At 44.3% G+C, this 24,774-nt stretch overlaps 1 protein-coding gene across 1 annotated transcript; it reads right to left on the reverse strand.

Moving 5' to 3' along the window:
- Positions 1–2,241: 2,241 nt before the first annotated feature.
- On the reverse strand, positions 2,242–11,934 carry LMAN2 (lectin, mannose binding 2). Its single transcript, XM_077326193.1, has 8 exons — positions 11,701–11,934; positions 10,734–10,852; positions 10,137–10,254; positions 9,804–9,883; positions 9,465–9,626; positions 9,086–9,200; positions 4,737–4,856; positions 2,242–3,208 (listed from the first exon to the last, which is right to left on the reverse strand). The coding sequence occupies exons 1-8, from the start codon at positions 11,846–11,848 to the stop codon at positions 3,048–3,050; spliced, it is 1,023 nt and encodes a 340-aa protein (XP_077182308.1). The 5' UTR covers positions 11,849–11,934; the 3' UTR covers positions 2,242–3,047.
- Between the last annotated feature and the right edge of the window lie 12,840 nt (positions 11,935–24,774).

The raw sequence follows: 24,774 nt of genomic DNA on the forward strand, positions 1-24,774 counted from the left end.
CATTCAAAGGCTTTCCTTGTACAGAAATGGTCTTAAAATTAAAAATTAGGTCTTGTCTATCTATAGATAGTTCCAACCATAGAGTTCCTAGCAATTCCAAAATATTACCTGGAAGTGATAAGGGTTAGCACCATCTACTATTGCCACTGATGGACAGCTTTCAGAATTGTCAGGAACAGAATGGTCAGAACTTCCTTTAAGTAGATGAGGCCTAATTTTTTCCCCCCAATAAAATCTCCTCCCATGCTTTGGCCCATTTCTGCCCACTGATCAGCTGAGCATTGATGGGTATGGGCTGTAATTGTGTGGTAATCTCCCAATGTAAGCAGGCAAACAGAAACCCTACAGATAACTCATGTGGAAGAAATCTTCAAGAATGAATTGACAGGATCACAGAACACTCTAGCCTAATTTTGTCCCTATTAATTTCCCTCTATTTCTCTGTAAGAATTCAATTAGACAGTTCCATAGCACTTGCTAGATGGAGCTGTTCTGCTAGGCCTATGGCTGAGGCCAAAAGTAACATCTAAATCCGCTGACCTCTCTGCCAGAATTCTACCAAGCTAAAACTCCAGTGAGGGTTACTTTGTATGAAACCCCTGCCCCACATGAGAGACAAAGGCACTGTGGGCAGTTTTAGTATTTCATTCTTTGTTTTAATGGTTTTTTAAAAACTTAATTCAAATTTCTATTTTTGTCTTTTGGAATTGTATGTAATTTTATCTTGACTGTAATCCACCCTGAAACTGAGAAGATAGGGCAGAATATAAATTTAATTTGTAATAAATAAATGAGATGCCCAATTGCCCTATTCCCCAAATTGCTCTGGCAAGTTCACTGATTTTACTCTCACATCTTTAAACCACTCCTGTGGAGTGGTATTAATAAAAGACAAAGGGCTAAAGGGGAGGAGAAAGGGTGGGCCCTGTCTGTGATAAAAACTTGGGAGGGCCCAATCAGGAGCTGCGAAGTGTCACTCCAGGGCCAAGCGGCCAATGGGGAGCTGTGCAAAGTGCTTGGCCCGGCCTCGCCTGGGCCAGCTGGGGAGCCGCCACACAGACAAAGAAGCCTTCCCACACAGTGAGTCCTGCAGCCGGCTTCTCCTCGCCCTAGGGAAAGGTCCTTTCCTGCCCAGAGTCCCTTCCCGCTGGGGAAAGGAGCAGGGAGGCCCATGCTACACGTTGAGGGCGCGGCAGCCCTGCTCCTTTCCCGCCCAGCAGCCACCCCCTAGGCCTGTGTAGCCCGCCTGAAGCCACCCAATGTGCCCTGCCAGCCGGCGATGGCGCATACCGCCCAGGCCCAACCACGGTGCACGGAGCCTCCCACCGCACCATGCCAGGCTCTGGGAAGCCTGCGATGGCCCGCACTCCTCCACTCACCTGCCGAGGCCCTCGCCGCAGCCCGCCAGCACCGGCACGTCCACGCTGCACCCCTGCTGTGCCGCCCCGCCCCTGCTCTTCCGACGACGACGACGCTGACACTGCGCCTGCCTGAGCAGCCTTCGCCCCCAGCCTCCACATGCCCATTTTTACAAATGGCCTTTATTACTAGTTCTGTATATTTGCTTGAACGTCAGTACTGGCCCTCCAAGCCCTAAAGCATGCTTTTTTCACCTTCTCTGGTAAAAGCTGATGCCATCAGACCTAGTGGGGCTATTCTATATCACTATGGGTCTCTTTTATGCATGAAGATCATTCTATTCAGATGGAAATTTAAGGGCAAAGCTACTCTCTCTCACTTCCAGGAATGTGAAGAACAGTAATCTAGTTCAGTGGTCCCCAACCTTTTTCAGGCTGGGGACCGGCGGCAGCAGGGAGGGCGATTGCCCGGCCACACGTGCGCATTGCGCGTGCGCGGCCCTGCTTCCCTCTCCCCCCCTCCCACAGTAAGAAGCTTGCCGGGCCGCAAGCTTGCGGCCTGGGGAGTCTATTACTGCGGGGGGGGGGCAGGGAGAGGGAGCCGCGGCCCGGTGCCAGGGCCTTCGCCACCTGGCACTGGGCCACAGCCCGGTGGTTGGGGACCACCGATCTAGTTGTTGTGAACTGAGATGAAGTGCATTAGAATATAACAGCAATAAACTGGAGCATTTTCTAATTAAATAACCTCCATGAACACAAATTTGCATTCTGCTGTTACTCAGCAAGGCTTAAGCCCCCAAACTATATCAAAGGCTCCATAAAAAAGCCACTACACTTAACTCCTCCCTTCCTTTCACCCCCCAAATTAAGACAGATCAGCAGCTAAAGTTACTTTTCCACTTTATTCACATAGCCTTTTTGCCACTGATCAGCTTGCACACACATCTTTGACAGAGAGTACAATTTTGTCACTGGAATCACAATGATGCTTAGTGAGAAGGATTAGAGCAGGGCCTGAGCCTCTGATCAAGTTGTGGTGCGTATTTCACAGTGACTGAGGAAAAATTCAAGCCCCTTCTCTCCCAAACCAGAACAGTCACAGTTTCCATCACCAAGAGGGAATAATCAAATTGGTGGACACCAGTTTTTTCAGTGTACATTAGTCTCTCTGATATACAGAAATGGCCAATACTAAAAGTAAGTCCCAGGGCCAAAGAGACTACAAAATACATTCACTTCAAAACACCCACTTTGGACTAGGTTTAAAGGCCAGACAGCAAAATCTCCCCAGCACGTTTGCAGGACTAGAGAAATACTACCTCCATCAGTGAAACATCCAGTGGATTCTAGCTGGCAAGCAGAATCATGTCCCATAGAGAAGGAACATCTGCCACTTCTAAGCTCTAACCAAAGGGTTGTAAGTCTTTTTTAAAAAAGTGGGGCTGATGTTCTGAACAGCATTCTAATGGAGGAGGGAAATGGGCTCTCAAGTAGGATTCCACACGGCGTTCTTGATTATTTGCCACAGGTTGTCTGGCTAGTGCAGCCAGGAAAAAAAACAAGATATGAAAATAATCCAAATATTTCTCCGAAAAGAGCCTTTTAGAAACAAGTCTATACAATTCCCCTTCTTGCCCTCCCCTGTAAAAAAAATGCTCCAAAGTGCCCGTAATGTAGGCTAGCTTTCAACTAGTAAAATCGTTTGTTCCGCTCCTGCCGTCTCTGGAAGACCACAGCACCCACCACAGCACACACAATGATGCCAAGCAGAGCACAGAGTAGCAATAGGAACACCTTCCAGCCTGTCAAAGGCCCACTACGGAAGTTCCCTGTTGGATCGTCCACATTATCTAAAGCAGGAGAAAAGCAAAAGAAAAAGCACTTAGGAAATGAGACATTAATAGCACGCATGCTCAACAGGAAATGATCTATTCTACGGCACTCTTAAACCATAATAAAGCACCATAATGAGGAGGAACAGTTGACTCTCACTGACATGGTAAAGAGTTTAGATATTATGCTCGAGTTATCATTATTGCTACAGAAGCAAGATAAATCAGCTGCAAAAAATGCTTTCCTCACCCTTTATTTAGCCCAGAAGATGGCTTCCTCCCTTAATTTGGCCAACCTGGCCATCTGAATTCATACCATAGTAACCTGAAGACTAATGTTATACTCTCTACAATAGTCTGCCCTAAAAGTCAGCTGAGAAACTCCAGTTGGTACAGAATGCCACAGACCAATGATTATTGGGAAACAGGTGAAGTATGTGTATTAACACCTGTTCTGTCTGCACTCCATTTGCTGCCAGTCAATTACTGGGTTCAAACTAACAAAACAGTACATACACAGCCCTTCATGGGTTTGGATCATGTCTCTCCAGAACCATCTCTCCTTCCACGCTGTCACAATAGCTTTGCACACCTGAGCAAAACCTTCTAAATGTGTCATCCTACAAACAGATAAGAGCTTCTTGTGGTGCAGAATGGTAAGGCAGCAGTCTGAAAGCTTTGCCCATGAGGCTGGGAGTTCAATCCCAGCAGCTGGCTCAAGGTTGACTCAGCCTTCCATCCTTCTGAAGTCGGTAAAATGAGTAACCAGCTTGCTGGGGGGTAAACGGTAATGACTGGGGCAGGCACTGGCAAACCACCCTGTATAGAGTCTGCCATGAAAACGCTAGAGGGCGTCACCCCAAGGGTCAGACAGGGCCCAGTGCTTCCACAGGGGATACCTTTACCTTTAACCTTACAAACAGATACAAACAACAGCTGTCTGCACCCGAGTTCTCTGTTGTGACCCCCACCTCATGGTGTGGAACAAGTTTGTATTGTTCCCAAATATGTAAAACAAAAAAACAGAAGGGCATTTTTATAAAGGGAGTTTGGCTGTAGGCTATTGCATTTTTTATTGCATGTATTTATTTTGCTTCCTTGTCTTTTGCTTTTGTAATTCATTGCCCAGTTTATGGCATGCAACTTCTTAGACTGGGGTTTTTATCTGTAGTCTTTGTAATCTGCCTTGAGTCTCAGTGAGAAAGGTGGACAATGAAGTAAATAAGTAAATAAATCAATAAATCTACAACAGAAGATTAAATTAAAAAAGCAATATACCACGCACAATATACCGAAACACAAGTTTTCTTAGAAGGTTAACTCAATTCAGTAAAACAGATTAATAGAAAGTATATTTAGGATTGCAGTCACTGCCCTGGACTTTAGAGAGTATTGCCTTGCAGTCTTTCAAGCCAAACACTGAACACTAATCCAGGAGCACTCATATGGACTATTTAGCACCCACTTAAGAGAAAGGGGGATGCTCACGTATCCTGGAGGGTGATATCCAAAATAATTCAGAACATAAAGAGATTATAAAACTCACCTTTGGGTGATTTAAGGAAGCTAACACTGGGTTCAATCTTTGTCCAGTCAATATTCTCTTCTTCTGGCGGATGTTCCACCATCAGCTGGAACAACTTCATTGAGATGATGTCATGATTGTCTAGAAAATAAAGTCAAGTTGCAGTGTTGCATTTAAAAGTTTGTCTTGTCTTTCTGTTCTGGATCTGAGGGCTGGGTCTATAAATTGGGCAGAAGATCAGCCAGCACAGATGAGACGCATCCTTGACCACTGGAAGCCTCCCCTCCCTTTCCTCTTTACTCCATGAAGGGTTGAAGTAAGTCAGCTACTGCTTGATGGCAATTATTTATTAACCATTATTAATTGCATTGGGCTCACAATGGGGAGAAGAGTGGTCTGTAAATATACTAACTAAATAAATGTGTGGTTTCCATTTTTTGCCATCAAGTTGCAGCTGGCAACCAGATGGCAACCACAAAGGATTTTCAAAGCAAAGAGTTGAACAGAGGTGGTTTGCCCTTGCCTGCCTCCTCATAGTAATTCTGGGCTTCTTTGGTGGTCTTCCATTCAAGTACTAATCAAGGACAACTCTGCTTGGTTTCTAAGATCTATTGAGATCAGGCTAGCCTAGGCCTTCCAGTTCAGGGCTGTTATCCATAGTCTGTTTTGAGGGTCTCCATAGTATCCACTGATACCTTTATAAAAGCTCTTAGTAGGTACCAAGTCAGTGACCGGTGCGCTTTAGTACTAGCAACCACCACAGTACAAGAATTTTCACGGTGTGAAAATTAAACAGTGTGTATACAAGAAAATATTTATAAACAGTATGTTCTTTTAACAAAGTATCCTGTTAAACAGAGAATCTGCCTAGAATACTGAATATTTACTATTAGAGTTGTGCATAATGTCACTCTGCAATGGCTTTGCTTACTGCAGAAGCCATTTTGTGGTTGCATTCACCACACTGTATCAGAACGCCAAAGGTGCCTGCAGATTCAATAAGGTCAGGTACCCCAGGTATGTATGTGTCCTTAACAGCATTCAAGATTACTGTAATATACTCTACAGGTGATTACCCTAGAACAAACTTAGAAACTTTAGCTGGTGCAAAGTACCACCATTTCATCAGGAGCTAGGCAAAGTGATCATATTGCACCCACAGTTCAACAGTCCCATTGTTTACTGATCAGTTTCCAAGTTTAATTCAAGGTGCTGGTTATTACCTACAAAGTCCTTCAACAGCTTTGGATCCATATATCTACAGTACCACATCTTCTGAGACAATATCATCCACCCAAGTAGAACCTTCTGAAGGTTCCATTTTGTAAGCAGGCAAAATCAGTGGCTGCCCATATTCAAGTGGTCTCAGCAGTGGTTCCCATCTAGTGGAGGAGCTTACCCAGTGAGAACAGGAAGACCCCATATTGTTACTTCATAGAGGAAAGATGCTATTATTTTAATGTCTGTTAAAAACTGATTGCCGTATATACTCAAGTATAAGCCGGGTTTTTCAGCACATTTTTTCACACTGAAAAAGCCACCATAAGTTTATACTCAGATGTATATGGTAATTGAAATAAATTCTTTTAAACAGCCTGCTCAGGCTGTGGAACGCCAGCCAATCATTGCAATGCATTTTGCAAATGTATTGCAAGCTAAGCTTCCTCTGGCATCTGGACATCAAAGGTTTGATTTTTTTTCCTCTTGCCTTCACATTTCCTCTTCCTAATCACTTTTTCCAAACTATTTTTTGGTTTCTGTAGGTGTGGTGGGGTGGGTTTTGGGGGTGGCTTTGGGATTTACTGTTTCTTTCTCCTAATATTTCTTCTTTTTTCTGAGGGGCAGCGTTGTTTTGCCTTTTCCTCTTGGGGTTGTTTCCTTTTAAAAGTTGATTTTTCCAGTTCTTTCTTTCAGTGTTCAGTTTTCCAGTTCTTTATTTCAGTGTTTTGTTCGGGGGGGGGGGGGCACTGTAGTTGTAGTTATTTATTTAATTGGATTTTTATACGGTTGCCAACTTTGGGTACTATTGTTCTGCTGTGATTTGCTGGCCTGGGGGGCACTATTTGGTTCTTCTGTCAGAGCTGTTCTCACAGAGCAGTTCTGTCGGTGCTCCCTCAGGGTGTCTGGCATCAAGAGAGGAAGGGAAGGCGATTGTAAGCCACTTTGAGACTCCTTTGGTTAGTGAAAAGCAGGGTACAAAAATCAGCAGCTATTCCTCCTCTTGACTTTTTTGTATTTGTGTGTGTGTGTGGGGGGGGAGGCTGGATGGGAGAGCCTGTGATGATGGGAGCATGGATTAAGCGCTTAGGCCACCCTGAGCTCCTCCACTGGAGGTCAGTAGGGCAGGTTCACATGATAATCCTGCTGAGGAGGAGGAAGGGGTCCATGTGACACTTCCCCCTTGCTTTCTGATGCTATGGATGGCAGTGAAGACAGTGCTTTGTATGAGAACAACAGCAGTGATGATGATGACTGCAAACTCAGTCTATGCTGATAACCTCACACCAGCTACAGCTGAAGCTCTGTTTGGACATACAGATGATAATGATGAATACAGTTTTGAAGGATTTTAACTCTTGTGTTTTAGCTAGGCTGCTGATTGAGCTAAGGTTTTTGCACTTTTAAAGTTATTGTTCATACCATATTGTTCTTGTTGACCCTCTTTTGCACTTACAGAGCAGGTTTACTGTTTTTCTTTGAAAGAAATATTCAAAAACATTTAACCTACTGATGCCTCAATTAATGTAAATTTACCAGTAGCTGCTGCATTCTACACCCTTTGCTTATACTTGAGTCAATACATTTTCCCAGTTTTTTGTGGTACAATTAGGTGCTTTGGCTTATTCAGGTCAGCTTATATTCGAGTATATATGGTAATAGTTTTTTCATTGGTTTTTAGATTTTGTCAAATCTACCTTAAATCTTGAGAAGAAAGTCAGGCTAGAAATATCCTAATAAATAAAGGTCTCTCACTAATCAGACACCTTTAAAAGAGTCAAATGGTTTGTTTAAGATCCTCTAACGTTCCATTCATTTTAACAATTTAGACTTGTGAACAAATACATTTTTTTGGGGGGGGGAGCTTGAACTGAGCAAAATTTTTACCTCAAAGTTTTTTCTCTCACTAGTATGAGGTGGGGGGCTCAGTTCTTGCTAGCCTTACCCACCAAGCCTTTAACAATGCAAATGGGAGGCCTGCCTGATCTGGCCAGTTGAAGGAAAAAAAGAAATTCTAAAATTAATGAATGTGAGGAGGAAGGTCATTTTGTGCTGATTCTGTCAAAAGCAGAGAACTCTCACCTGGGTTTCGCAGGAGATGGCCACTGCCATGTTGACTGCAGGCCTAAGCAGAGGCTCCAGCTACTGTAAGGTTTTAAGCTAAAGAGCTTGCCCTATATTAACAATCACCAGGGAATGTAAAGAGGGAGGGAATGTGTTTTACACTTTTCTTTTAAATCCCTTACTCTTGCTGTTTACAGTATGCATGTGGACATGTTCTTTTAAATACATGCTTTGTAACTTTTAATGCTGGTAGCAGTTCTCTATACCACACAAGCCTCTATAGTTCTGGTCATGTTATTTTAAAAGGAGCACCTTGAATAAATGGAGATGCAGTGAATTAGCAACTGCTTACTCCCACAGTGATGCACAAGGCAGTAAAACTGTCCCTATGGTAACTAGACACTGGGCACTCAAGAGACCCAGGTTATGAAGTGAGGCCTTAGAACAGCAGAGCAGGGAAAGGAAACTGGGAGCTTGGTCCACTCAGTAGGCAATTCCCACAAAGGCCAGGTGGTAGCAGTGGTTGAACAAAGAGAGAGAGAAAAACCAGTATGTATGTGGCATGTATGTTGTAAGTCCCTTGGATTGCAAGGTGAACAAACCGGTCAGTCCTAGAGGAGATCAGCCCTGACTGCTCTTTAGAAGGCCAGATCCTGAAGATGAAACTCTTTGGCCACCTCATGAGAAGGAAGGACTCCCTGGAGAAGAGCCTAATGCTGGGAGCGATTGAGGGCAAAAGAAGAACGGGACAACAGAGAATGAGGTGGCTGGATGGAGTCACTGAAGCAGTTGGTGCAAACATAAATGGATTTCGAGGAATGGTAGAGGACAGGAAGGCCTGGAGGTTCATTGTCCATAGGGTCGCGATGGGTCGGACACAACTTTGCACCTAACAACAACAATGTGGTAATTTGGACTGCCTGGTACCCAGACACCTCAGGGGGGAGGGGGGAGGGGGGAGGGGGAATGGGGCCTGCCTGGCATGTCAGCGCAGCTGTTCCACTGCAACACCACCAAACACTTTATCCAGAACTTCATTCAAACAATGTGGCGAAGTCCACTTCAGTAGCAAAAAATCCCTTTCTCACCAGATAGATCTCCTGTACCAGCAGAAGCCCCAAAAAAGTATCCAGTGGGCAGCCGGACTCCTGCAACATCAAAGCAGTTTTTCCATTCGTTTTTGTCTTCCACATCAGTCATCACCTGCAAAATAAGTGTAATCCTGAATGTCAGCATCAAGCTTTTGCTCTCAACTGCCTAAAACAAGGTCAACACAGCTCAAAAGAAACTGGATCAAATCAACCATATTGTATAAACTAGCAGTATTGGAAATTCACCACCACTCCACTTTCCACACCGCAGTGATTCTGAAAGTTGCAATAATGACTCAGCTTGTTCATATACCCTCAGTGTGAAACTCCATATGCATATAGCTAAAGGAACTCATGAACATAAATGTCAACTTACCGTCAGGCGTCCCCGAGAATAGCGTACAGCCAGAAACGTGTCATGGTTCTGATTACGAAGATCAGCTGTGCAGCCTGCCAACTCTGTCCAGCGGCCATCTTTACTGTGATCATAGGACAGGGATCCATTGTTTACCATGGCAGATATATATGGGAATACACGCTACATAAGAAAGAAAATTTACCATGAGGGATGTCTGTGACTCTTATCCTAAACAGTTCAGAAATCTACATATAGAAGCTTGTGCATGCACTCCAATTATATGTTCCTACTGGCTAATACTGGAACTGAGCTGACAAGTATAGATAGCTCTTAGAGCAGGTTCTTAGAACTACTCACCTCAGTAGCCTCATCATTTGGATATGTGTCCAGGAAAATAGCCAACCCATGGAAGTTATCTTTGCTACCAAAGACAGGGCCTAAGGGAACAAAAGCAGAATGAGGTGAAACATGACACAGCCAGATTTAACTAGCTAATGGGCAGAATGCTTAAGATCACATCCTTGTTATCTGTCTATAAGTTGACAACTTGCAGGTGGGATATAGTCTTTCTGACGATCCAAGGTTCTTAACGACTTTCAGCAAATGCTTAGCATCTAAGCTGTACTACTTCAGATAGTAAATGCAAAGTTAAGTTATTGTGATTAAATTATTGTGGTTTCAGCAAAGTACCAGCAGTAAGCCGCTCCCGGGTGTACCACAGAGCGAATCCATCACCGTGTAGATTCTTTTTTCCAGCTCCATGGATCTTGAACTGGACATGGAGCTCCCAGTCCTTCAGGAAGCAGGGCTGAAAGACAGAATGTAACAGCCCTTGTAGAAGTTGTCACAAAACCCTTTAAATGGAAAACTCACATGCTTTTCAGCCCTGGCTCCAGCCCGGTGGAATGAGCTGCTAGTGGAGACCCGAGCCCATATGGGACTCCCAAAGTTCCATTGGGACTGTAAAACAGCACTCTTCCACCAGGCATTTGGTTGAGGCCAGGAGCTGCACTCTTACCATCAAATGCCCTCCTGCCTAAACCCATGCCTGAACTTGCCCAGACTGTAACCCCCATCTGAGCTGGGCTGGAACTCCATCTCTTGTGATCCCAAGCTCCTGGTGATGAATTTGAAGGAGCAAGTGAGTGTTCTTTAATTTTAAATAGATTAACAAACAAATAAAATGGTAAGCAATTTTATTTCCAGTAGTAGAACATTTAAAAAACCCAAGAGAGAGGTTTTGCTTTCACCATTTCCTTCCACATTGCAAATTGCAACTGCACTCACCACTCGGTTCCAGATAGAACCCTCCTTGCTGCGTTCATCAGGAGTCAGTCGAATGTACTGGCTAGTTAGCATTGTGCTCCCTTGAAAATCCCAGAGAGGCATTGAACTGGAACCAACCCCTAAAACATAGAGGATACTAATAATGTTATACTTTGGAAAGGGAGATATTAATTTATCATTAATACCATACAGGTATCCAGGATTCTCCTTTTCAGGTATTATTCAGCAGAAGTAAATTAATATGAACTTCATGGCAATTTGGAACTCACCAGTTTCTAATAAGTTAGTTTACTAAGCAATCCAGACTTTCATCTGACTCTAAGCAGTTCTGAATATATTTCTATCCATTGTATACAAGATTGGCCTTAGGTATTGATGTGTTTAGCAGAAGGACAGACACACACATATTTCACAAAAATAATATAGAGCTTGTCCTTTTATTCTTTTTTTTACTAGCACTTACTTGATCAACACTGAATTTTTGTATTCACAGTGCAGTCTGCCATGATTACCACCTTCCTTCCACAAAGCCAAGCATTCTTTCTCCCAACACTGCCCTGCACAACTCCAACACAGGAGCAAGCAGCCTCAAGATTATAGTCTAAATATGCACACACGCACACCCCATTTTACATGAAGCTTGACCAACAGTCCTGGAGAATGCAAGACTGTACTGTGTCCTTTTGGTTGGACTTCGTAAGGACTTTATTTCCTGGGCCAGGCTATCCTAGAGATTTACAGGGACCTTTCTTACTGTGCTTGGAACTCGCCAGGCGTCCTTAGGAAGAAGTGTGTGTAGGACTGGCGCTAAGCGTCCTCCGTGTCCCTTGGGTCTTCCTCCCTACTTACTAACATGGCCGTGCCATCTCTTCCTTCTGGCTCAAAGCAGAGCTGACTTTAAGAAGGGACGCGAAGTAGGTCAAGAGAACGGGGGGGGGGGGTGTCAGCGCCTGCCCACCGCACGCACCCTGGTAGGGCTTGATGAGCGAATGCTCCCTTTTCAGGTGCTCGCTATTCCCGTCTGTGAGCTCTGCAGCTCCTGGCGGCGCGGACCAGGCCAGGAAGAGCAAGTGAAGAAGGCGCAGGAGCGACAACCGCGGCGGCAGCGACACCATCCTGGCCGCTGGGCTCCGGTCAGCTCTACCGCCGCCACCGCCTGGCCCCGCTCCACTCCTACTGCATCCTGCCCCTCTTCTTCCTACTTCCGGCCAGCCCTTGGCCCGGATATAGACGTCGCGGAAACTGAAACCAGATTCATAAGAAAGCTTTTCTGATCTCTATGACCGAAAACTCGCCTCTGACGCCACGGAGATCGGAGAAAGCGACAACGACCGACGCCCCTCTGGTTTCCGGCAGCCACAAATCTTTTGCGAGAGCGGTAAAACGTGTCTGTACCGCAGTGGCTGCCCGGGGCAGGATTGCAAGAAAGTGCTGATCCCCGGCAGCCACTCTTCCATTGCAATGAGCAGAGCGGGAGGAAACAGCGGGGTCGTCATGCAGCTTATCCAGCCTCTCCATCTCCCCGCTGCCCCAGTCTTAAGGATGTGGCTTCGTTTACAGCCCACCTCAGCTACCCACTTATGAGAATTATCTAAAATGTCAAATATGTAAAGTATACTGCACAATTCATTTCTCCTGTCCTAGAGACGGAAGCATGAGCAGAAGGATTCTCCTTTGGAGGGCAGAAAAATACGGTGGTCCTAACTAGCGGTCACGGGTTTCTGCCCGCTATAAGCACCTTTTGTTCTTAGCACAATGATAAGGGTATCAGGGCTCCAAAAATAACAAGGAAAAGCACACAAATTATTGCTACGACTTTCCTATGTTTCCTATACACCTGCTCATCTTCCAACTTGGTATATGCCATCAAGTGCCAACAATGCCCCCCTGTTCTCTACATAGGGCAAACAGGTCAAACCCTACACCAAAGAATTAATGGACACAAGTCTGCCATCAAAAACCACAAAATTGAGAAACCTGTGGGGTAGCATTTCAACCTTCCAGGACATTCAATAACGGACCTGAGAGTATCTTTTGTATTGCAAAGAAACTTTGCAGGCTAGAAAGGGAGAGTGCAGAAATGCAAGTTATTACAAAACTCAATACTATGAAATACCCAGGACTCCAGGAACAAAGGTTTTTTGTCTCACTATTCATGCTAACCTTGTTCAACTTGTGTATCTATATTCCTCACTATTTATTTTATTTGCGATAATGTGACTGTAAGATATGGCATTGTAATGGAATTTTGAGTTTGACTCCCTGGCCTTGGGATAGTTACCAGCAATTCCCTGGGAGGAATGTCTCACAGTAGTATGGACACAGATGGAGCAGGCAACATATGGGGAGATAAGAACTAATCACTAATAAAAGGCAGTTTGGTTTCTCCCTGTGTTTTTGTAAAGTACACTGAATTCTAGGGGATTGATTGGCTGTTTTGACAAAGGATTATCATTGGCTGTATTTGGTTGTGACACAGTCTACTGATGTAACATAATTGATTTTTGCTATATATTCCCTGTCATGTAAGAAGATCATAGTTTGACTAAAAGTGCTTGCACTCAAAAGCTCAAGCCCTGAATAAATCTTTGTTGGTCTTAGAGGTGCTACTGGACACTGATTTTATTGTGTTGCTTCAGACCAAGATGGCTACCCATGTTTAACCGCTCCTGCGAAGCGGATTAAATAAAAGGGTAAGGCAACCTGGGGAGGAGTTAGGGCTTGCCCTGTCCGGGATAAAAAGGCTCCTGATGGGCCCCTCCGAGTGTCCATCCAGGGCCAGCCCTGGCCGAGGACTTGCCGAGCAGACTGAACAGCCAGCCCGCGCGGTAAGTCCTCTGGCCTCCCCTCTCCTCCACCTCAGGAAAGGAGCAGGGATGCCGCGTCTTTGACGCGGCGTCCCTACTCCTTTTCCGCCCCGCGTCCCCGCTTCCCAAGCCTTCAGGGTGGGGGGTGGGTGGGCTCCCACCGTCCTTCTCTGGGCCCCGGGACTAGCCTCGCTCCCGGGGCCCAGAGAAGGCTTCCCATTCTCCCGCCTCCGGAACCAGCCTCGCTGCGACGAGGCTGCTCCCGGGGACTGGAGAATGCCCCGGGACGGTGCCAGGACACCCCAGGTCGCCCACCACTACCTGCGCAGTCCCCCCCCCTCCGGGAAGCCTTCGCCCTGCGAAGGCTTCCCTGGGGACGGTGGCCTAGTACCCATTTTATTTCGATATAAAATGGGCTTTATTTCTAGTTTGAAAATAAAGCAAGATGGAGTCCAGCAACACTTATTCTGCTATAACCATTCATAAGTCTGACAGCTTGTTACCTCAGCCTGGATTTTTTCTCTCTTGCCATGATACTGCTGTAACGTTTTAAATATATCCAAGCTACCGAGATCAGTTGCCCTGGATAAAATGATTGCTATGGAAGGTGGGGTTTATGGCATCTCTCCAAATGCAACAACCCCTAAGCTGCACCCCCAACTCTGCTAACTCTAACCCAACCTGGAGCTGCCAGCCCTAGTGTGACTCACCTAATCAGGGAGCTTTGGAGCACTAGACCCTACACAGCATGCATTGTGGGATGCACTAATGGGGAAAAACTTCTTGGCTACTGCCACATCATGAGAAAACCTGTCCCAGTTTACTTTAACCATATATATTTATTAGAATTGCTAATATGGTTGTTCAGTTCAGAGGAGAAACCACCATTTGGAAAGACTTTGTACATTATGAAAACATGTGTGCTGTTGCTGGATGAACACAGCTTGTTCTCTGCACAATTTATTTTTACTGACATAGACCACAATGTGCTAAAACAGTTTATCAAAGCAGCCAATAAATGTGACATTGGGTACTTGGGTATGAACCTGGAGAATTCCTACTGTGCTGTAAACCATCCCAACCCAGTTCCTTACTTATGTTTCCATGCAATCATATTCATTCATTCATTCATTCATTCATTCATTCATTCATTCATTCATTCATTCATATACCGCCGTTCCCTTAGGCTCACGGCGGTTTACAGAATAAATAATTTACAATAAAATCCCATAGTTCCCTCAATAAAATTACTAAAACTAATTAATATCAATATCAATATCAAGTCAGCAGGGGAAAAACACGATCTATATCCCTTGTTCAGCTGGGGAACAACCATGCTACTGATCTTCTGAAGTCCTAATTGCCTAATGGCATAATGGGAGTGAGGCAACTAGATTGGTCAGATGAACCTAGGGGACCCAGATTGAGTGACTTGGGACCTCCCACCCTGGCTTCAACCATATGCCTGGTGGAAGAGCTCCATCTTGCAGGCCCTGCAGAAAGCTGACAACTCCAGCAGGGCCCTTAGCTCTTCTGGGAGCTCATTCCACCAGGTTGGGGCCAGGGCCAAAAAGGCCCTGGCCCGGGTCAAGGCCAGGGAAACGTCCCAAGGGCCTGGAACTATCAGTAGATTTGTACCTGCAGAGTGAAGAGTACTGCGGGGGGCATAAGCAACCAAGCAGACCTGTAGGTTAAGGTGAGCACTTTTGGAGGACATCTAGGGGCACCTGGCAAATTGTACTTATGTTGAAATTAAAATATACCCGTATTTGCCGGCGTATAAGACGACTGTGCGTATAAGACGACCTCTCAACATTTCCACTCAAAATACAGTACTATGGGCCACTATGGGCAGCTATGTCTATCCCAACTGAAGTGCACCCGGCGTATAAGACGACCCCCCCACTTGGAGGCATGTTTTTCAGGGGGGGAAAGTAGTCTTATACGCCAGCAAATACTGTATATATTACAATACTGTTTTTGCGTTCTATGCGTTCTATGAAAATTTTTGTTGCTCCATATAGACCAAATTTTTAATCAAGAACCCCCCCAGTCAATGGTGTCCCACTTTACCAAAGTTAAAATCTGGTCACCTTACCATAGGTAGACAGGACCCAGGCTGCGTAGAGCCTTGAAGGTTAATACCAAAACCTTGAACTTTTTTTTTTTTAATCAAGATTTTTATTTTATTTTCCAAGATTAAAGATGATACAGTACAAGTAATCTACATTGTTAATACAGAGAAAGAAAGGTTACGCTCTTCATTTAATACACTTGATTCCCCGTTTCAATCCCCTTTTAGATTACTTTCTTAAATAGTTCAGGTAAGGGCCCCATTGCTCTTGAAAGGCCTCTTCAGTTCTTCCGTTGTCTATCAGTGTCAGTTTAGCCATCTTGGCAAAGTCAGCTAATTTATTCAACTAGTCTTCTATCGAGGGTAATACTTGCGTTTTCCATTTCTTGGCCAATTCTAGTCTTGCTGCCGTCATAGCGTAGAAGAATAAACTTTGTGTGTGGGTTGGGAGGCACTGCGGAGGAACACTTAATAACATAGCTTCAGCTTTCATAGGAAATCTAAGACCCCACATTTTCTGCATAATAGTGTGTATTTTTGCCCAGAACTTATACACTTTTTCACATCTCCACCACATATGAAAGAAAGAGCCTATTTTATCGTCACATTTCCAGCATTTATTATTACAGTTTTTGGCAATTTTGGCGATCACTTTTGGTGTTACATACCACCTGTAAAACATTTTATACCAATTTTCTTTAAGTATTTGAAAGTATCCAGTATACTTTGGTATTCTAGACCAGTGGTCCCCAACCTTTATTAGGCTGGGGACCGGCAGGGCATCGGGCCGCGCCCGCAGGGACCGCGCGGGCCACGCCCACGAGCCGCGCCCGGTCGCGCCCGCGAGCCGCACCCGCGAATCGGGCCGCGCCCGCGAGCCGCACCCGGCCGCGCCCGCGGGCCGCGCCCGCGGATCGGGCCGCGCCCGCGAGCCGCGCCGACCGCGCCCGCGAGCCGCGCCGACCGCGCCCGCGGGCCGCGCCCGGCCGCACCCGCGGGCCGCACCCGCGGGCCGCACCCGCGAATCGGGCCGCGCCCGGCCGCGCCCGCGGGCCGCACCCGCGAATCGGGCCACGCCCGGCCACGCCCGCGGGCCGCACCCGTGGATCGGGCCGCGCGGGCGCGGCCCGGCCCGGCCATGATTCCCTCTCCCCGCCCTCCCCGCAGTAAGAAGCTTCCCGGGCCGCAAGCTTTCGGCCTGGGAAGTTTTTTACTGCGGGGGGGGGGGCGGGGAGAGGGAGCCGCGGCCCGGCGCCATGGCCTTTGCGGCCCGGCGCCGGGCCGCGGCCCGCAGGTTGGGGACCACTGTTCTAGACCATACTAGCTCCCATTGTTCTATTGTCACATTTGTCTCAATATTTTGCATCCATTTAATCATACGTGGCTTAACCCGTTTCATTTCTGTCTCATACCTTAATAACAATTTGTATATTTGGCCCTGCGAGTGTGGCTTGTCTTGGATTACTAAGTTTTCAAATTCTGGATTTAACGGTTGCTGAAACTCTGCTTTAAATCTAGATAATAATTGGTTATACTCTAACCATTGAATTTCGACTCCTTCTTTCTTTATTGTTTGCATATCCTTAAAATTGCCAGTCTTTGATATTAAGTCTTTGTACTGGAGACAAGTCAGCCTTTTCTGTTGAGCTTTCCCAAAATATGCCTCAATTGGCGATTTCAATATTGATGGTGCTGGAGATAGTCTCTTATTATATCTTGACCATACGTTCAAGAGTCCATTAATCCAGATGTTCGCTACCGCTTTTTGTTTTTGTTTTCCTGCTGGCCATAGTCTTTCATGGAAGCTGTTACCCATGGTTTTTCTTTCAAATACCAATTCTCTTGAATACGGTTCCCGAATCCAGTCCACTATATATGTAAGTGCTGCTGCGTCTTTGTATAGTTTTAGATTAGGAACACCTTGACCTCCTCTCTCCTTCACATCTTGAAGCATTTTAAAAGCAACTCTTGGCCTTTTTCCACTCCAGATAAATTTATTGATCACTGATTGCCATTTTCTCAGTGTTTTCTCCTGGATCTCTATTGGTAACATTTGGAACAAAAAGTTAAATTTAGGCAACAAGTTCATCTTGACCGTGGCCATTTGAGCCGACCAGGACAGTTTTAACTCATTCCATCTTTTGATATCCAGTTGCATAGTCTTCCATAATCTTTCATAGTTACCAGTGAAGAGTTCTCAGAAATCTTTGTCTAGGTAAATTCCCAGATATTTCACCCATTTGGAATTTATCTCACATCCAGTGAAAGAATTGGGTAAGACATGAATGAATTTCTGCTTCATTGTTATAGTTCAGGCCTTCATGTGATAGCTTTGTGATACTGTGCTTCTGATAGCTCTTCCTCAGTCTTTGAGCTAGCCATCTTCCTGGTTTATCTGCCCATTCAAAGTTTTTTTGTTTGAGATAGTCAAGTTTCTTCCTCATTTCCTCCGCCTCTATGTTGTCTCTCTGTATTCTTAATAATTTTATTTGTTTTGCTAATCCTCTTGTTTGATGTTCTTGGTGTTGCCTTTCTGTCGTAATTTTTCTTTTATTTCACTCAGAGTCTTTTCCTTTCTTCTTCTTATTGTGGTGTTTAGTCTCAACAGTAGGCCCCTCATATATGCTTTGCTGGCGTCCCACACCGTGGCCAGTGAAGTGTCTGGGGTGCCATTTAGTTGGAAGAACTCTTGTAAACTTGCTTCACAGATTTGCTGAACCTTTGGATCCTCCAGAAGATAATTATTCATTTTCCACCTTCTTATTCCGACTTTTTTCACACGCAGCTCTATTTGTAATGGGTTGTGGTCTGCAAAGGTATTTGGTAGTATCTCTGAAGTTCTCAATTTGTGTAGCATTTGTTTTGATGCCCAACATTGGTCCAGTCTTGAATAAGCATCATGTCTGTTTGAATAAAATGTATATTGACGCGATTTTGGATGATGTTCTCTCCAGATGTCCACTAAAGCCAAATGTTTGAAGTTAGATCTTGCAGAGGGTGGAAATGTTGAGCCTGTTTTACTTGAAGATTTGTCCCAATATGGATCTTGGACTGCGTTAAAGTCTCCGATTATCATTACCTCATTTTACAGTGAGTCCGAATTGGACAAAAAAAAATCCCTATAAAATGTCTTTTTAGCGTTATTTGGCGCGTATCGATTCACCAAGACAAAGTTTTGGCCGTCAGGGAGCTTAATCTTTAAAATAGAAAACCGTCCATCTGGGTCCTCGGATATAGTCTCCGCATTTATATTGGGGTTTACAATATACGTCACCACCCCTCTTTTCTTTTCCTTTGATGATACAATACATTCTTTTCCTAAACTTTTGTTTTTCAATAGATTTTGGTGTCTTTGTGCAATATGGGTTTCTTGTAGGCATATTATATCACATTTTAGTTTCCTTAATTGATTAAAAACTTTCGATCTTTTGTTCAGCGAATTTAATCCATTGACATTAACTGAGACTATCTTCAAAAGCTCCATTTTTACTTTTTGGATCCGGCACCTTTTCTTGCTGCTCCCTTGTGTTCTTGTTGGCTTGACTGTTTTCTCTGTTCTTCTGCCAGCGTGGAACCTTCGGCTAGTGTATCTGGTAATTCTTGTGCTTGTTGCAGTGTTTTTATGATCCTTCTTCCTGTTGGTAAGATAACTTCCAATGCGAATGGAATTTTCCAGAAGTATCTAATGTTTTGTCCAATCAGAATTTGCCATAGGAAGTGAAATTGCGCCCTTTTTTGTAATATCTCTGGTGGTAGATCTTGAAAGATCTTAACTTCTTGGTCTTCAAGGGTGAATGGATCTTCTCTATGCTTTCCTTGGAGTGCGTTCTTTACTGACTTAGATTCAAAGCCAACAAGAATATCTCTTGGCTGGTTGTTTCTCTTGGCTGCTCTAGAATTTACTCTGTATGCTTTCTCAATTTTCACCTCTTCTTCCTCCAAGTAAGCTTCAATTGCCTCAGTAAGTTATTTCTTTAAATCTTCCTTGCCAAAAGATTCCAGGGCCCCTCTAATCTTCACATTCCTACTTCTCACTTCTGACTGCAGAATTTCAAACTTGTCATCTGCTCCTATTCTCCAGCCTTCCAGTTTTTCAATTTTATCATTGTGTTCTTTTAGTTGTTTTATGTTTCCATCTACAAGTGTTTTTATTCCGTCTATTCTGTCTGAGAGTTCTTTCTTGGTGTCTTGTATTTCTTTGGAAAGTTCTTTGGATTGTTCTTTAAGTTGTTGTTTAAGCGCTTCTTCTGTGTAAGCTTTTAATTCCTTGCTTTGTTTCTCCAATAGGCGGGCTATTTTTTCCATATCTATGCTTTCTTCTTCTGAGGTTTCTTCCAACTCTTCTTAGACTAATTGTTGCCATTTCAATCTTTCTAGTTTTTTTTCTTTTTCCTTAATTTTTTTTTGCTTTGGCAGCTGTTGACATATCCATCTTTCGTCTCCAGAAAGCTTCCACGTCAACCTTTAATTTCTTTTTTTTCAAAACCTTGAACTTGATCCGAAAACAAACTGGTAACCAGTGCAGATGTTGAAGCACTGGTTGAATATGGGACCTCCAAAGTGTCCAAGTGAGGACCCTAGCAGCCGCATTCTGTACCAGTTGTAACTTTCGGGTCAAAGACAAGGGCAGGCCTGTGTAGAGCGAATTACAGTAGTCTAGTCTGGAGGTGACCGAATTACACCAATGATCTTTCTGATCCCAGGTAATTTGGTAGAGTTTTCTAGAGTGTTTTGGAGACTGAGTAGGTCCTATTCCTGGGCACTCATAAAATGAATCTAATGAGACAGTTCAGTTCTCCTAAGCTCTTTGAGTTTGATATACTAAGAAAGGTATAACAGTTTAGGCCTACACTGTACATTAAGCACTGAGTTCCCTCCCTCATTCTTGCATTTTTCTTTTTTCTCCTTGTTATTCTGGTTCCCTTGGGAAGATGGTTGGGTGAAGGGGGACACTATCAATTATGAGTCTCTTCTGGAGGTGCAAATTTCTTGCTGTGTCAATCCTCTTGTAATCTGGATACTGATGAACATTGTGTTTGATAGGAACATTTTGTATCCTTGGAAAACAAATAATTCTAATTTCTTATAACAAACTATACATTTACATTAGTGTAACCCTTAGCAAATTCAAATAGAGTACAGTGTGAATACTCCAAAGAGATCAAATTTTCTGCCTAAGGATGCACACTTTTATACAATTGATATAGATTATATAGATTTGTGGAACACAATTGAGAACACAAATACAGATTTGTGGAACATACTTTAGACACAGTCTGTCTATGGTTTAATTTTAGGTCAGGCAGAATGTATTTTGAGTTCATTGTTGGCTGCTATTTCTTTGTCTCTCAAAGTAACCTTGAATTTGTCAAAAGTAGATAGCTCCTGAATGTAGCATCCCTCCATATAAAGGAATGTATTCTTTGAAACAAAGAGCGAGAAAATTGTAATAAGATATATAGCCATCCGTGATAGGTCAGATTGTACGCCCTTCGTCGTCGACCTGATTGGTCAAAGGGACAGTGAGGGAGTGAGCGTCAGGATACCTCATGATGACGTATCAAGGTCTTAAAAATGAGCTGCACTGATGCAGACTTCAGAGAATGCACCTATTAGCTTTCTCTCCATGCTTGCAAACATGTATCCTAAATCAATCCTCTTGCTGCTTAGCTGTCTTTGTTGTGGTCTTGTAAATTTTACACTGTATGATCCATAACACCCCCAATGTTTAGAGGTTCTGTATTTGGAATCTGTACACTTCGGGGAATGGTAGAGGACAGGAAGGCCTGGAGGATTGTCTATGGGATCGCGATGGGTCGGACACGACTTTGCAACTAACAACAACAACTCTCTATTTGGACCTGGTTTGATAATCTGCATCGGCCTGTTGTGTCTGTTCTGTTAATGTATTTTTCTGCTGCTATATAGCTAATAAACATGGGTAATAGCCTCAACCTTAAAGAGTACCACAATTTTATTTATGCCATCATTCTTACTGGGGACCTGTATGGTTCACTCAGCACTAGACAGAGATCTGAATGATTGTTGATTGTTTATATTTTCAAACAGAGAACAGCTATTATTTGAGTGTGTCCCAGCAATGTTTGGTATAAACTGAAATATGTTTCTTATCTATCAGAGAGTCATACTTAAGTCTGCACAACACAATCTCTATTCTAACAGCACATGTCGTTGGGTTTTTTTTCCATGACCTGAAATATACCCTCCTCTTCCTGTTTTATAATGAATGTTTAGCCTGTAGACGAGCTCTGGGGAACTAATTTATTTGCTACTTTCCTACTTTTTTAATTGACCTGAATAGGTGTTATGCTATTGTTGCTTTCTGATCCCCCCCATGCAACTTTTAATTCAAATAATGTTATTTTCATCCAACACAGAGGCAAATGTTGGCATCTTTTCCCTATACAGGATCTTATGTTTCTCTCCTTTGAATGACCTTGAATTCTCTCAACTCACCTCCAGCTCTTAAGTGGATTATTCTCCTCACAAGCGATGGCCCTCATTTGATACCATCGTCCTGCTATTGACAATACCCACAGAATAGCCTATCAATCCAAACTTTTGATCCACTAGTAGCAGCCCAAAAATCTCTCTCTCTCTCTCCCTCTCTCTCCCCATCTATCCATCTATCACATTTATATACCGCCCTCCCCAAAGGGAGGGAAGATACCAATCTTGAGTCTATAGCCCACCGTAGTGAGAAAAAAAAATCTTCCTCTGCTGTGTTTCAGGACCAGCCCTAGTAGAAGATCCTTTGCCAGTAACTCATTTGAAGGCAGTGCTTTCCAGAGGGGAGGACTAAAGAGACAACATGTCATGGGTTCCTAGTCTCCTGGAGATTTACAGAACTCAGCAATCATGTAATTAGCTGTCTTATTTATTTGCTCCATTTATATCCCATCTTCTTCCCAAATGAGAAACCAAAGCGGCTCATACTGTTCTTTCCTCCATTTTATCCTTACAACTAGGGGCAAAGCCCATTGTATCCAAGAATACAACGGGCGCTAGAGCTTGGCAGTGGGAAGAGGAAGGGGAGGAGTTGTCCAGTCTGTAAGGGAATGGGGTTGAATGTGTGTGTTGTGTGGGAGGTTGTGGTGGCATGGTGGCAAATGAGGGCATGGGTATGGAGATATGGGTGTCAAGAACCTGTGGTGTGGAATGTTCGTTGAGTGTGGGAGAGGACTGGCCTTTGGGATTTGTGGCATAGTGGTTACAGATGAGCTTTCAAGAGCCATGTCCTCAGTTATGTGAAGGGAAAATCAGACTGGAGACTCTTCTTAGGGGAAGATTACATGGCAACCAATTCCTCCCACTTCTGTGTCATTTCCCTTCTTGTGTGAATTAGGCCACATTCACCGAAATGCCCCTCTGCCCTAATACACATGGGATAGTCACAGTACACAGGTGTTCACCCTGTTCCTTTTCCCCCATTTTTTCAGTATTGATAAAATGTTATGTGCCTACATGCTTCTTTCATGGTTGCTCCTTAGAAGAACGGATTTTTGTACCCTATTGCTTACTACCCAAAGGAGTCTCAAAGCGGTTTACAAACACCTTTTCCAGTCGTCTCCCCACAATAGTCAACCTGTGAGGTATGTGGGGTTGTGAGAGATCTGAGAGAACTGGGAATGGGCCGCAGTGACCCAGCAGGCCTCAGGTGTCTCAAAGCATTTTCCAATTGTCTTCCCTTTCTCTACCCGTAGCAGACTCCCCATGAGGGAGGTGGGGTAGCGAGCCTCACAGGGAAGCTGGCAACCCTAAGAGGAAGACTCTCTGTGCACAGCAGTCTTGACCTTAGTAAGGTTTTTTATTCTTTTTTTTTATTTGCCAGGCCAAGGTTATGTGTCTCCGGACATTTACTTGTTCTCTATTTACAGTTTCAGGCTGTAAATATTTATTTAGATCTTCCTGCACTTTCCAGACTCACAGGACTGATGCTGGTCTGCCTGTCTATGCCCCAGAATACAAACAGTTGCTGGTAAGGGCTTGCCATAACCTATAGGCCAGGAGGGACACCCCTGCACCACTCCCTACCAACTGCAGTGGTCAGGAGCAGACTGGCAGCCAGACTGGGCTGGGTGAACGGAATTTTGGTCTGGCCTGGTGAGGGGCCAATGGGAAGGAGCTTCGCGCACCTCCCCATTGGCTGCTTGGCCCTTGAGTGACACTTGGAGGGGCGAATCAGGAGCCACTTCGCGGCTCCTGATTCACCCCTCTGAGTTTTTTATCACGGACAGAGCCCGCCCTAACTCCTCCCCAATAGCCCTTAGGGCTTTATTTAACCACAGGAGCGGTTGAAGATATCCCTGTGGAGTTAGGCTGAGAGTGTGTGACTGGACAGAGGTCATCCAGCAAGCTTCCAGGCATACAAGAATAAATGTATTTCCTTATCTAATGTTCAGTTATTCTTACAGCTGTCAATCACATAATGGAAGGGATTAAGCACACTATAGAGTCTTTTCTTTTGCTTTTCAATTTGTTTTATATTTGTTTTTCTGGCAATGTTAGAATAGCAGAAGAAATCATATAGTTGTTTAGCCTTATAGACTTTTTAGTATCATTGGTTACAGTAATTTACAGTCAGTAAATGAAAAAGGGAGTGTGAATGGAAATTGCAAAGGCTGGGTGTTTTAAATTTCAGTCTTAGAGGGCCATAGATTCTCAGGCCAGTACAAATGTTATGTAAAGCAGACTTATTTATTTTTCCTTTTCATTTTGGCCTTCCTCTAAGGAGCTTAGGGATGGGCGATTGGGCTTTGGAAATGGCCGACTCGCCTGAATCACCCTTGATTCAGACATTTCCGTAGCAGAAACTGTCTGAATAAGGGCCCCTTTAAAGTTTAAATGGCCAAATCGCCTAGATTTGGTGATTCGGCGGCCAAATCGATTTGATTAGGCTGAATCAGAGGCAGCCATTGGCTGCCCCAGCCTCCTGGCTGCCTCTGCTCTTTTTTTTCTTTGTTTTCCCGCCGAAAATGTCGGAGGGGGGAGGGGAGCATGAGTGGCCAATCACAATGCCTGTAGCTTTTCAGCTCAGGCATTTTGGCCATTCACAGAAGCTGTTTCTTTTTTTAAACCCTGCTTTGTTGTAACCTGCCCATGAGGCTACTTAAAGTCAGGATCTGCCTGCTGCAACTCA

Source organism: Paroedura picta, chromosome 3 (genome assembly GCF_049243985.1).
Source record: "Paroedura picta isolate Pp20150507F chromosome 3, Ppicta_v3.0, whole genome shotgun sequence".
NCBI classification, from domain to species: Eukaryota; Metazoa; Chordata; class Lepidosauria; order Squamata; family Gekkonidae; genus Paroedura; species Paroedura picta.